The sequence below is a fragment of the Penaeus japonicus genome, unplaced genomic scaffold (assembly GCF_977035675.1).
Source record: "Penaeus japonicus unplaced genomic scaffold, GWHDUDI00000001_assembly GWHDUDI00000008, whole genome shotgun sequence".
Taxonomy (NCBI): Eukaryota; Metazoa; Arthropoda; class Malacostraca; order Decapoda; family Penaeidae; genus Penaeus; species Penaeus japonicus.
In genome coordinates this window covers 38,879,066-38,894,065 of record NW_028234410.1, presented here as the reverse complement: position 1 = coordinate 38,894,065, position 15,000 = coordinate 38,879,066, and the positions used below count along the sequence as shown (strand labels likewise).

Here is a 15,000-nt window from a genome sequence, read left to right as displayed (position 1 = left end):
GCAGCAAGGACAACAACGGACTCCGCGCCCCCGTGAAAAAGTGGGAAGGAGGAGGAAAGGAAGGTCCTTACACCGGGGCAAAGGGCTTCTTGGCTTACTATGAGGTGAGGGAAGGATGATGAGTTCTGGGGGGCTTGTGTGTGGAATGAGAGTTGAGGAGAGAGAGAGAGAGAGAGAGAGAGAGAGAGAGAGAGAGAGAGAGAGAGAGAGAGAGAGAGAGAGAGAGAGAGAGAGAGAGAGAGAGAGAGAGAGAGAGAGAGAGAGAATATAGGAATAGGAAGAGGGAAAGGGGGAGTGAGAGCGTAATGGAGAGAGAGAGAGAGAGAGAGAGAGAGAGAGAGAGAGAGAGAGAGAGAGAGAGAGAGAGAGAGAGAGAGAGAGAGAGAGAGAGAGAGAGAGAGAGAGAGAGAGAGAGAGAGAGATAGAAAGCGAAAAAGAAAAAGAAAGAGAGGGAGATCCCAAATAACAGTCATCATAATATACATCGAATTTCTCTCCTATCCTTTCCCTAATTTAAAAACAAAAAACAAAAAAACTAAGAAGTCAAATCCCCTTTCCTCAGATCTGTCCGCTCGTTGGGGACCCACAGTCCGGCTGGCCGAGGAAGTTCGACGACATTGGAAAATGCCCTTACACCCACAACGGTGAGTCGGACATTACTCGTTGTAGCATCCAGTTTTTATTATTTCTTTATTTATTATTTTCTTAAGTTAAGATATCTAGTTTTGTTGTTTTTATTTATTATTTTCTTAAATTATGATAGCTAGTTTTGACAGAGGAAAGTCGGTCTCTAGATGACCTCGTGCAAATTTACTGACCTCCTCTGACCTCGTCTCCGTCTTCGTCCTCAGAGGATCAATGGGTCGGATACGAAGACGTGGAGAGCCTCAAGATCAAGATGGACTTCATCATCGGCAACGGCTACGGCGGGGCCATGACCTGGGCCATCGACATGGACGACTTCCACGGCACCTGCGGCTCCGTCAACCCCCTCATCACCGTCTTACACGACTACATGAAGGACTACGTCGTTCCCAAACCTCCTCCGACGACCACAACACCCAAGGTCACCTGGTGGAAGCCTTGGTCTTCTCCTGCCCCTACGACGTCGAAGCCCATGAGGGAGACCAGCCAGGGAACAGGAGCAGGAGCAGGAGGAGCAGCAGGAGCAGGAGCAGGAACAGGAGCAGGAGCAGGAGAAGGAGCAGGAGGAGCCCCCGTGGAAGAGGCAGCTCCTCCTCCTGCTCTTCCCCCGCCGGAACCCCTTCAACCCGGACAGTTCGACTGCGGTGTCCAGCAGTATTATCCGCACGCTATGTGTGATAAGGTGAGGCGCGAGACGGTGTGGTATTGGTGCTTAAATGCACTCGTGATTGATTTAACTGCAAGATCGGTGTGTAAATACTTGATCTTTTTAATTCTGAGATGTTTAAGTACTTGATTTTTTTATTCTGAGATGATTTTTTTTTTATTCTGAGATGATTTTTTTTTATTCCGAGATGTTTAGATACTTAATTTTTTTATTCTGAGATGTTTGAATACTTGATTTTTAATTCTGAGATGTTTAAATACTTGATTTTTAATTCTGAGATGTTTAGATACTTGATTTTTAATTCTGAGATGTTTAAATACTTGACTTTTGATTCTGAGATAATTTAATACTTGGTTTTCAATTCTGAGATGTTTAAATACTTGATTTTTTTATTCTGAGATGTTTAAGTACTTGATTTTCAATTCTGAGACGTTTAGATACTTGATTTTCAATTCTGAGACGTTTAGATACTTGATTTTTAATTCTGAGATGCTTAGATACTTGATTTTTAATTCTAAGATGTCTAGATACTTTATTTTTAATTTTGAGATATTCAGATACTTGATATTTTATTCTGAAATGTTTAAATACTTATTTTTTTTATTCTGAGATGTTTAAATACTCGATTTTTTTTATTCTGAGATGTTTAAATACTTGATTTTTTATTCTGAGATGTTTAAATACTTGATTTTTTTTAAATTCTAAGATTTTTAAATACTTGATTTTCAATTCTGAGACGTTTAGATACTTGATTTTTTTATTCTGAGATGTTTAGATACTTGATTTTTTTTATTATGATATGTTTAGATACTTGATTTTTAATTCTGAGATATTTAAACTTTAAAACCAAATACTAACACTGAATACTTCTCCAAATAATCTTTTCTGAGATATTAATGTTAATAATAACTTTATCCACAGTACTACTGGTGCGTCCACGGAGAGGCTGTGGAATTCTCTTGTAAACAAGGCACCGTCTGGGACCAACAGAGCAAGATTTGCAACTGGCCCACAATTGCAAACAGAAATGATTGCTCGTAAAATAAAATTGTTGCATCATTGATTCGTTCCTGCATGGCAACATTTTTTTTTTAAATAGTTATACGTTTGTATCCCCTGAGCGTGATTGATTGTTATTGATTAAAATCATTGTTGCATCATTGATTCGTTCCTGCATGGCAATGATTTTTTTTTTAATAGTTATACGTTTGTATCCCCTGAGCGTGAGCGTTGGTCGTAAGGAGTGATTTTTCAGAGTAAGTTATATATTAATGATTAAAAAAAAAGAAAAGAAAAAAGATTTAGATTAAGAATTTTGCTCAACGAGTAGATAATGTAGACAGCTTGCTTCTTTCTGATAAATTAATTAATTGCTATTGTTATTTTACTTTATATCTTCTGAAGACGATTTAGAGTATGTGATAATAGTAAGATTTTAAAAATTATATATTTATTATTGTTATTGCTTATGTTATTGTTGCGTCTGTGTGATTATCTTTTTTTGTTATGATTTTTTAAAATCATTTTTTCATTAACTTTCGTTATTAAAATTGCTATACTGATATGATTATTATATAAAAGAAAATAATTTGTAATAGTAATGATTATCATTTTTTATAATATTTCTTTATTATTACATCACTGATATCATAATTGCTATTACTGTTATCATCATCATTACTGTTATCATTATTATATTGCTGTTAATGCTATTTTTATTACTATCATCATCATCATTATTATTATTATTACTCTTGTCATCATCATCATCATCATCACCGGAAACTCCTTTCAATATGCTTTTATCATCACCGTGTTAATGAAATGCTTATGATTATTAAGTTATTATAATTTTCAAATCAGTTAGTAGCCTTGAGCAAATTGTACCAAAAGGGAAGTTATTTTATTGTACCATTGCTATTGTATTTTTTATCATGATTAAGATTATTATTGTATTGTTATGATTATTATTATCATGTTATTATTATTGTTGTTATCATTATCATTGTCATCATTATTATTATGTTTATTATTATTACCATTTTTATTATTTGAATTGTTAATAAATATTCTTATTATTATTACTGATATTATAATCATTATTATTACAATCATGATTAAAATGCTTATTATCAATTTCATAACTGTTGTTGTTTTGATCTTCATATTGTTAATTACAGTTAATATAATTGCCAATTTAAATTTATATACTATTTTTTTTATCATTCTTACACCATCTCGCCGTAATCATTATAATTTCTGTGATCATCTGCACAATTTTTATTAAATAACTTTCTTCATGAAAAGTATGAAATAACACTAATCCACTTAGTGAACTAGGATTAAAACATGTTGTTTACATAATGCAAACAACGTTAACAAAAGTACATAGTAAAAATAACTACCCTCTTGTTATAGTATGAGAGCAAGCAGGTGCCAGAAAGAAGGAGAAATGTTTACAAATCTAGCCTAAAACTTGAGGAAAAATTCATGGCTTTCGGTATTCCGTTAAAGTCCAAAAGAGCTTTGCAACAATAAGCTTTCTTTGTGCAATTGAGTCGTCTACGCCACGGCAAGGAGAAGACACTCAGGATTCACAGATTTCGATTTCTTTTTGTTTGTTAATCCGTTATTTCTTTGTGTGTTGTTTGAAGGTTTTGAGAAACAGCTGAAAGTCGTCGCATCTCAGGTACGTGAGGCGGAACTAAAGAGAATACAAGGTTGTTTGAATGTTATATTTATGAGGAGGTATGTGTTTTTTTTATCTTTTTTTTTATACGCTGCTTACTTGCTTGTTTGCTTGCTTGCTTCCTGTACCAGTGATTCTGTTTATAGTTTAATAATATGAGTCAGGAGAGGTTGGGCATGTGGGCCACGAGAGAGCGGCTGATTTTGTGTATCACAAAAATAATGAAAGTCTTTGAGTTGGTGTTTGTTTTCTTTCAGTATCCTCACGTTATTTGGTTTGTATATATTTGTTGATGCAAAGATACATCAAGGTACTTACTGCATACGTAAATGCAGACATGCAAATGACTGTCAATGATGATAAAATTGCTTGTGTTACCAAGGGAATAAAACTGCAACCAAAACATTCATTAATTTCAGAGGGAGATATCATCCAAATTACAGTCTGAATGTAAATGAAAATTAAATAAAAGAAACGGGTTGCTGATGAAATTTAATGATGGTAGAAAAGAGAGAGAGAGAGAGAGAGAGAGAGAGAGAGAGAGAGAGAGAGAGAGAGAGAGAGAGAGAGAGAGAGAGAGAGAGAGAGAGAGAGAGAGAGAGAGAGAGAGAGAGAGGAGAGAGAGAGAGAGAGAGAGAGAGAGGAGGAGAGAGAGAGAGAGAGAGAGAGAGAGAAGAGAGAGAGAGAGAGAGGAGAGAGAGAGAGAGAGAGAGAGAGAGAGGGAGAGAGGGAGAGAGAGAGAGAGAGAGAGAGAGAGAGAGAGAGAGAGAGAGAGAGAGAGAGAGAGAGAGAGAGAGAGAGAGAGAGAGAGAGAGAGAGAGAGAGAGAGAGAGAGAGAGAGAGAGAGAGAGAGAGAGAGAAAGAGACAGAGAGATAATATGCAATAACAATCTAGATCGGAAGATGAGAACTTGCCAACCTCAGGCTCTAAAGGTGCTTTAGAGCCTGAGGTAGTTCAGTTCAGTTCGCGAAGACGTCGCTTCGCCCGGGCTATATGCACAAGGCGGCTCGGCCTCTGTCAGCTATAAGTCCTGATTGATCTGATCATCATAACTGAATGCTTACCGTGGCGGTCGGACTGCCTGTAGGCGCTCCAGTTGCCAGGGGGAAAGAGACAGGCATAGCCGCCTTACCAACCCGGCGGCTGTCGTCTCTGGGCCCTGCCTGAGGAAGCGAGTGTGCTCGCATTCCATCAGGTAGTGTTCTAATTTGGCGTCCGGCGCGACACAATGTTCACAGCGTCGCTCATCATGCCCAATGGCGGGTACGATTTGCCACGCACAAGGATAGCCTATTCTCAGTCTGTGCAGGCTGACTTCAGCACACCTTGATATTCTGGGGGAGAGTATCAGCGACTCATAGCCTGTGGCGTCTGAGTACCAGCTGGCCGAGAGGGAGGTTCTCGCTTCCTCTCTGTGGCGCTGCAGGGCACCGACCTGCCCTGCAACCATCGTTTTACGCCTTAGCAGTTCCGGTTACTCAAGGGTTTCTTCCTGCCTTCCTCTGCCAACCCCAACCTGTCGGCTAAGTCGTTCCCTTTGATACCAACATGGCTAGGAATCCAGTTGATGACGATGCGTCTTCCCTGATCCAGGATTCTCCGAGCAAAGGTGAGAATCGTGGTCAGAAGATAAACGTCATCAAGGGGCATGTTTTGTTGCAGGCTGTCAATGGCGGCCCTAGAACCTGTATGTATGACAACATGCCCGTCCATCTGGGCTGCATGGGCTAGGGCTTCCATAATAGCGACTGCCTCTGCCTGGAGCGAGGAGGCAGTGATAGGGTCTACAGAACCATCCGTGAAATAGGTTTTACTACCCGGTGGAGTGATTGCTGCGATATTCCTCTCTGCCTCATCCCTTAACAGAGGCGGTGAGTACTGTGTCTTTCTCCTTGACAGACGTTAACTAGATCATGTTAACCAGATCATGGTTAATGCGACAACGAATTATTGCAGCATAAGTGGTGTTGGAAAGATGAAGTGGTGAAGTCTATGCTTAACATTTTAGCCTTGATACTTTTTTGTGCAATAAAATGTGGTGATTTTCATTTTCATATCTCTATCTTTGATACATATTCTTGATCAATATAATTGCTGCTGCAACCACTGTGGCATATTTTTTTGTCTATATTATGCATCTTACTGTTGTCATATAATTGTTTTGTCAGCATGATGTCGGTTTATCATTATTGTTGTTGGTGGTAATGTAGTTACTGCTATTTATGCTGTATCATCAAAATTCTAGTTGTAATAAATCAGTATTATTCTGAATACAGTGTCGGCAAGCAATAGCCAGTGAAATAGAAAAAAAAGTAAAATATACAATAGAAGTATTATAATAAGTTCGTTGTCATGTTTTCAAGGACGCTATTGGCTACTGAATTTACAGTAATTAGTTTTTTTGTTTTTTTTACTTTCTCCAATGATAAGAAATATTTTCTCTTTAACAGTGTGATGCATCCATAATCTGTTTTTGTAACTTAAGAAATCTGTCATATTGAAAAATAGAAATTAATTTTAACAAGCTGAAATTCTTATTAAAAATGCCTTCTGCCTCTCCGTAGGTATTCAGTTATTATCAATATTACTATTATCATTATTATTATTATCATCTCTGCTATGATTAATATTACCATCCCTAACAATATTACTGCTGTTAATTATGCTATCATCTTTTCCAATAAATGTAGTTGTAAATTAATATATACATATACATCAATACAGATACAAATGAAATATAAAAGTAAAATATATATAAAAAACACAGGTGAGAAAAACACAACATCCTTCTGACAAAATATTATATATTATGAATCCACTGAAAGCAAATATAACCTCAAGTACCTTGAATATCAAGTACATTATATACACAGCATCAATCAAATCAAATAAACACTTTATGAATAATACTCAATCACAGTAATGACCATAATGTATGCGAAAGGCACCCGAGGACAGAAACTCCTTAGGACGCTCAGATCTTTGTATTTAGGTTAGTGTAAGAGGAGAGGGACAAGAGGCGGTGTTTTTTGATCTTGCAGAAACAAGAGAGAAACACAAGCACGATACGAAAATAAACCTCAAATCGTCTACGTAAAATGAATGTCATTTTGATTGCCTTTTCCGAGCTTGTGTTTATTTGAGAACGTCACTGTTCAATCATGCAAAGGAAGATATATATGAACGCCTACGTAAACAACGATGCAATATCAAATAAATCTGAATACTATCAAAGTATGATAACGACATTAAAATTATGTATAGAGAGCATAATATCATTTAAACACCTACAATATTTCAACATCAAAAATAAACCTGCTTAATCTTTAGTAAACTAATTAAACATCACAATTATTCTAAACCGCAATAAATATTCACAACCATCTGGAGTCACTTTAAACATCTAGCAAGAACAATCGTAACAAATCGATTTGTGCCTTAGACAAACCAACAAGAGACCGCAAGACAATCAATCACCCCTACAGGAAGAGAGAATAAAAAACAGTTTGTTTGATGTCACGTGTACATACGAGAGAGCTTTCTCAAATCATTTCCTACACACCGGAATTAACGCTGTGGGTTAAAACATAAAAAAAATAGTGATGTGGTTTAACGATGCTGCAAGTAAGTAACTTGTTTATAGCACACTAATGAAGCTTAAACTAATCGTGGCCCTTGCCTTAAGCTATAGCAATGAGATTAATAAAAAGAAATTAAGCACAAATTGGGCTTTACAAAAAATACAGGTATGGAATTAATGCCATTTGTATGAACCACAGTAAAAAAAAAAAAAGGAAAACTTTCTACATTTATCTGTGCATATACTCTATGGTAAGGTTAACTCTGAGATTACCGGATAAAGCTTTTATATATAATCTATTTTCCAAAACAGAGAAAGCTGAGAATGTAGCAATGATTATTACTGACGTATAGAAGCAAAATTGTGTCCAAACCAAATGGAATGATTTGCTCTCTACCTGATACAAGGAAAGGCAATTTACACCTTTCAGTCTAGTTGCTAATCAGAATGATATAAAGTGAAAATAAAGAATAAAAATATCATTAACGGTATAAAAGCAAGCAAAACTTTCATTACAATACTGTTAACACCTGATAAAATTTTCATTATATTCACATCAATACACTGAAATTTGAAATACAGTCAACAATTTGTATATACTACTCATGAATTTCGTTATCATCATTATTTTTATTTTTTATTTTTTTTTAACTATCACAAAAGTACAGCTGTACGCAAAAGTTCCACAGCCAAAAGAAAAGAAATCCTCGGCAAAAGTCACAATGAAAATCATGCTTGCCACAAGCATTCTAAAGACACCTTTATAACTACTGTGCCCAAAAGCCTTATGCAAAAAGAACAACAATAAACACTTCCCATTCCTAAGTTCACATTTGCTGTCTGACTTCAATAAAACAACACGTCTCTGTTGCCATTACGTCACTACGCTATTCTTCCTGCATTCTGGGAATTCTATCCCTCCCTACCTATTTGAAAGATTAAAAAAAAAAAAAAAAATAAATAGTAACATGTTTAATAATAAGTTATCATATACGTTGCAGAGTACACCTGTATAATGTATAAAGATAATCTAAGGTGGTTTCGTTTGATACCGCTGATGTAGGGCAGTCACGCTATGGCTACGTATATTTCTATATGACCCGTTCTACGTCAGGCTATGATTGTGATGTCACACTTCATTTCAAAACCCATTAACACGCTACCTAACATACACACTTTGTTTGATAACTATCTAATTTCTGTTAAATTTCTTTTACGTCTAGAGTAACATTTCTACCATCCTCAGTATTTTTCAAACTGTCTTTTAAATACCAACTTTTAAATATTGAATTTCTTTGTTTTCCAAAGAATATCTATCAAATCTAATAGAAAATCACATAACATACATATATATATATATATATATATATAGTATATATATTATATATTATATATATTATATATATATATATATATATATATATATATATATATATATATATATATATATATATATATATATATGTATGTATACGTATATATATGTATATATATATATGTATACATATATATATATACATATATATGTATATATATATATATATATATATATATATATATATTATATATATATATATTATATATATATATATATATATATATATATATATATTCCTTTACTTTCTGAACAACCTCCAAAACTTCACTACCCATATAAGCACCTAGAAGTCAAACAATGACGTGTTTCCCAGAGAGAAACACTAATATACTAAATCTAATTAATAATAACACCAAGCAAAATCCCTAGAGAAAGATTCTTTGTGATATTTGCAGAGCATGAATAAAAACAGTATTTTAACTTTCAAATTCATGTTAAACAACTTCAATTTTCAAGAATATATTCCATGGCAACGTCACATTAAAACTGTTGCCATATACTGAACATGAATATATTGACTCCATATAATATCATCATCAGTCTTGAGTGTGTGAGTGTGCATTTGGTTAAATGATACGTGCAAGTATGTATGTGTGTATGTATAAATACTTATAAAGCTATGAAAACCCTAAATCTATCTATGGACTTTGATAAATTTTTCAGTACTGAAATTCTTCCCCTCAAAACTAATACAAAATTAACACCATCAAATATCAAAGTATGGCAGAGTTAAGTTTATTTATCATTATCCATTTATCATTGTTATTTAACTATCATTTTCTACTTATCAACTGGTATACTTCTTACTATTATCTCATTCTTATCTGAACAACATACCTGTGTTTGAAAAGATGGCTTAATAATGCAGTCGATAACAACTGTTTCTTGTCCTATAAAACAAAATCTTTGATCAGCTATACTTTACAACTTCACTTACATTTCTTGAATAATGAAAAACGGCTATTTGTGGTATTGCAGCTGAAATCGTATTTCTTCTCCCCTACCAGGTTACGCGAACTCATTACTGAGGTCCTCCAACTCCTCAAGAGAAGGTAAAAGCTAAATCTAATGAATAAAAAAGTCTATATCCTTTAAGAAAATAACCTTAACTAAAAGATAGGAGACTCCCATATAGTTTCCGCTCATCAGGAATCAACCAATTCAAGCAAATTTAGCTTCAAATGCAATATTCCCTCCTCTAACACATTAAATAGGTTCCTGACATACCTTGATTGATGCATTCGGCAAATTTAGTCATGTGTGCCCTTGTTACACCACACTTTATTTACCTTAATAAATCTGTCTTTTCTACTCCTACATGGATATGGCTTTACTAGTCACACTGAAGATGAAAACTATAATTCAATACAAAATACAGTAAAAAGGATAGTGACTTCCAGATCAGCACTACTGTTTGGTCTTGGTGTCTTATTCTCGGTCTCTGTTTCAATTAAAACACATATCCTTCACTTCAATATCTATATCAATCTGTATTTCCATCCAATGCGAAGCAAAGGCCCTCACAATTTTCTCCAAATGCTGCTTTTGTTATAAAATTGATTTCCAAACCATGACCTCTGCAATGACATCAATGACTACCTTTTATCCTAGTAAGGTGATCCTGCTGACACATATCTATATCTATGAACTACCACACCCCCTACCCATTGCTGACAACAGACTGTGAACTAGTGAAGCCATAATCATATTGTGTGGAAATAGGGCATCAAAAAAAAGTTTTCTGACTTTACAAATTTCAGTAAGAGGAACCCAAGATTGAGTGGGTATGAAGGTTTCATGATGGATGAGTCGTAAACAAAACAACAAAGGGAAAAACAGGAAAATGGATGAATATTCCAGAGACATATTTGTGTATTTTCCTGCTTTTTCCTTTGCTGTTCTATTTAATAGGGTGTGGGTATGTGGGTGTGGATGTGAATGTAGGTGTGTGCGGGTATGGGTGAGGGTGTGGGTACATGTGCGACTTTATATGTAAAGTACAAGTGCTTGGTTAATTTATTGAAATATATTTAGGGCTTGACAGTGGAAGAAACAGTCTGTTTTTTGTGCATAATACCTTGTGAAATAAGTGACTAGTCATAATATCAATACTTGAGAATATTACCTAAAATCACTGCCACAAAAAAAACACTGTAATTGCCTTTGTAAGAAGACTAAAATAAAACCTTCCCTACTCCATTTCCATCTTCACTTTCTGCAGCATTTACGGAGTAATAACCTTCTTCGCTTCCCTTCGAATCCATATATACTGTTACATAAATATCTTCAGTCACAAAGATCTCCTTGATTGAAGTGGAAAAAAAAAAAAGGAAATCCTTAGCATCTTTCATCAAACACCATTTTGTCGAAGCGAGTGTTTCTTAATAACACGCAAAAAGCAATCACGTATTGTACTTGATTTCCCTAGGACAAATCACTAAAAATCTTTTAGCAATACTCTACTAGTTTTCTATCCTTCGAGCTCTTACTTTGTGGCTTTGATATCAAAATTTGTTAATCATTAGGCATGCAGTCAGGTGTAAAAATATAATTACCTAAAGCTAACTGGAATGACTTTGATGTACAAGAGTTAGGAACCCCCAGTTAACACACGCAACGGGAGATACTCAAAATACTTTCAATATAAAACTAACATCACTACCTTGAGAACTTTCATACAAGTTATATTCATATGTATATATATATATAAAACAAATAAAAAAACAAGAAAAATCCACTCATTTACTTTGACAAGTTTGGAAGCCTATGACAAAATTAAGGCAAATAAATGCAGTTTTCAGAAACTCTTTACACTTAGGTAGTGGGGATTGAAGTCAGTGAAAAAGTACATACTAAATGCACACTAACAGATACCACCTATGTGCGAGTGTACTCTGTATAGTCTCTATTCTTTTTCTTTTTTTGATCTTTAATCTTCCCATTTCACTAACAGATCACTATGATATGGTGATGCACATGAGAAAAGACCCGACCAACTAGTCCTCATTTTGTGAACATTCAAAGTGCATTTCTGAAGGTAAGACTCTAACGAGAACGAATCGACTTTCAACCAGAGCAGAGATCAACAAATAAGCTGATCCTAAATGACTAATGCAGAAGGTGTGAATGTTAATGAAAAACTCCCTGATAGAATTTGTGTAATCAACATTAATTAGATGTCTTACATTTTGGTGTTATTCATTTTCATTCATACCTTCTTGTATGTTTGTCACACTGGACTCTATTCATCCCAAAGAACTTTTCTTTTGCTGTTTACCTTAAACATCTGAAAAATGTCTTGTATTATCATTCATGATCTTTGAGACATTTTATCATTTATCAAAATAATGGAAGAGATATATGAGGTATCAAATTTACATCATACAACATCCACAACAGTGCGTGCATTTGATGTCCATATTTTTAGAAGTAAGAAAAACAAGACCTTTAATAATATCTGTAGATTACTTTCAATAAATGCATGGTTGTATGCAATTTATCAAGAGTTTAAGGACATATACCATGAACACACTCAAACAATATCAGTCTTATTCATCATTTTTTAGACAGCAAGCTCCACAAAACCCCATACCTAACAGATGATGACCCTGAGGCTACAGCAGAAGCAAATATCAAACCTTATCTCTGCAAGAGGGTGGAGAGGGGGTAGCACTCTAAGACAGCTTTCAAGTCCCCCAACCCACCAGTGGACCCTGGAAACATTGTGCATTTTCTACTTCTTTCGACGTTCGTTCTTAAAATGTTGAGCGCTGAACTGGCCATTGCTGTCAACTGTGTATGTGTTGATGGTAAAAGTGAAAATGGTTCACATCTTTGCCCCCTGGCAACACATATGAATAATAAAAAAATAAATAAATAAAATAAAGACTTTTACGAGACACCAATTCAATCCTATTAACTGTGAGCTTGGCCAATAGTCCCTTTTGTTAGAAGTTTCTACTTTTACACTTACAGCAACATTGACACAGTATGAGGATATATGCATGACAGAGCTCAGTATATCTATACTTTCACAGGTAGTATATGTATATATATATATCTAGCAAGACCCAAAATTTATGAAGGCCAAACCCAACCCTATTCATCTCTCCCTTCTGGCTGGGAAAGCTGCTGGTGAAGCCACTGCGTCACGTCGTCCAAATTGTGCTCGTGCCACTGAATGTGCAGTCTGATCGTCTCAAGCGCCTGGGCAAGTGCGCGCTCCCCAGGACCCACATCCACATTGCTGAAGAAGGACTCGACCTGTGGAATGCAATTCAACCATTAGATCACAGTAATGTTTACTATCTTTATTATTCGTGACTATTGTTACATAAAGAAAATTTGGTTTTATTCATATCGACATGCAAGGACATCCATATGGCTGAAGAATCATAACATATCTCAAATTTACTACACCTATATAACCTATACAAAATATCTACACGCTTTTAACCCATTCATGCTGGGGCTGTTCCGGCTCTGAATGGTCAGATTGCCTGGGTTTTTGAACACATAAGCCTAACACCTAGGGATTCTCGGGCGCACTAGCCCCGAGCCTGGGCTGTCCGCTCACCCACCCCGAGCACCAGCCTTGACCAAATATCTCGTCACCGGCGTCTGACCCAAAATCCCCAAAACATGTCAGCACGTCATCCAGCACGAATGGGTTAATTTGAGAACATAACACCCACACACCGACCTCGCCCAAGTCAAAAGCTGAAGTGAAGGGAGAAGTGACGGCCTTGATGATCGCTCCGATGGTGAAGGACCCGTGGCCAAAGAGCTGCGAAATCTGCGTCCAGTGCTGGCGGACCATCCTCCAGGCCGAGAGCCTTCCTCCGGGATTCTGGCTCACCTCCCTCAGGACAATCATCACGTCCTGCGGCCTAATCTTGGAGCTGTCCAGTGTGTACTCCAGGTATCTGAGGGGATTTGAGGAGAGGGTTAGAGTGCACTGCTTTGTTGATGTTTGTTGCAGTAACATTCACTGAAATTCTCATTGGCTAGTGAATAACGCTAATGAAAGTGTATGAAATCGAGAGATAACAAACTCAGTAGAATAAAAGACACTGAGGGTACTCTTACTGTAAGGGGCCCTGATTATTTGGGAAAAATTTTGGCTCTTGTTAAATCCCAGGTGTGTGGCTTTTTAAATTTCTTTGTCTCATTAACTTAGAAGCCTTATATCTATATATATAAATATAAATATATATATATATATATATATATATATATGTATATATATAAATATATATACATAAATATATATATATATACATAAATATATATAAAAACAAACAAAAAAAATCTAATACAAATCACAGAAATAATATTGGCCGCACTTACTGCTGCATGAGCCAGGGGTCGCGAGTCTGCGCCATGGCCTTCAGCATAAGACTCTTCTCACTCGGGATGGAGGAGGTATTGTAAACCTGCCAGCAGTGCCTCCAATCTTCCTCTGTGCCGTATCTATTGATAAAATATGGATGGGAGTAAATGAATAAAAATGGGAAAGGAAGATCTTGATGAATACAATCTGTGAATGATTTTTGTGCAGTTGTTTTTATAATGAAATATTCTTTAAACACATTCACACATACATACATAAATACATACATACAAACACACACACACACATACACACCTGACTCCAGTTTTGTACACGACAGAGCGGAGATTGGGTGGAATCGATTCATTCTTGTTTCTCCAGGCGGCAAATCTTTTCTGGGCTTCCTCAATTGCTTGTATATTACCACACTCGACTGCTGCCATGAGAATCTCAGATCGCAAGAGCCTGCAACAGAAGAAAGTAGATATTATCATATATTACTTAGGACAAGTATAGTGAATAAGTTTTGATATTGATGAAAAAAAAAACAAGGAAAAAAAAAAAAGATGCAATCTGTATCATAAATAAATTAGCTTTGAAGTTGGTACAACATTCTGATGAAATGACAATCCATAAACAGTAATAGAAAAAGGGTTGACGAGGGGAGAGTAGGAGGGAGGGGGTGGGGGAGGGAGAGATCAGATACAG

General features: G+C 35.8%; 2 protein-coding genes across 2 annotated transcripts in view; one reads left to right on the top strand and one right to left on the bottom strand.

The window, feature by feature from the left end:
* Nucleotides 1-4,239, top strand: part of LOC122267076 (endochitinase) — a 15,828-nt gene extending 11,589 nt beyond the window's left edge. The window contains exons 7-10 of the mRNA XM_043037050.2: nucleotides 1-104; nucleotides 563-644; nucleotides 852-1,327; nucleotides 2,234-4,239. The exon at nucleotides 1-104 is cut by the window's left edge and continues 91 nt beyond it. Of these exons, the coding sequence (XP_042892984.2) occupies nucleotides 1-104; nucleotides 563-644; nucleotides 852-1,327; nucleotides 2,234-2,353 (782 nt within the window). The 3' untranslated portion in view covers nucleotides 2,354-4,239. The remainder of the gene's footprint in view (nucleotides 105-562; nucleotides 645-851; nucleotides 1,328-2,233) is intronic.
* A 7,632-nt stretch (nucleotides 4,240-11,871) lies between these two features.
* Nucleotides 11,872-15,000, bottom strand: part of LOC122267077 (endoplasmic reticulum aminopeptidase 1) — a gene marked incomplete in the record, with an annotated part of 181,929 nt that continues 178,800 nt past the window's right edge. The window contains 4 exon segments of the mRNA XM_086539375.1: nucleotides 11,872-13,223; nucleotides 13,663-13,885; nucleotides 14,310-14,432; nucleotides 14,608-14,757. Coding sequence (XP_086395501.1) covers nucleotides 13,059-13,223; nucleotides 13,663-13,885; nucleotides 14,310-14,432; nucleotides 14,608-14,757 — 661 coding nt within the window.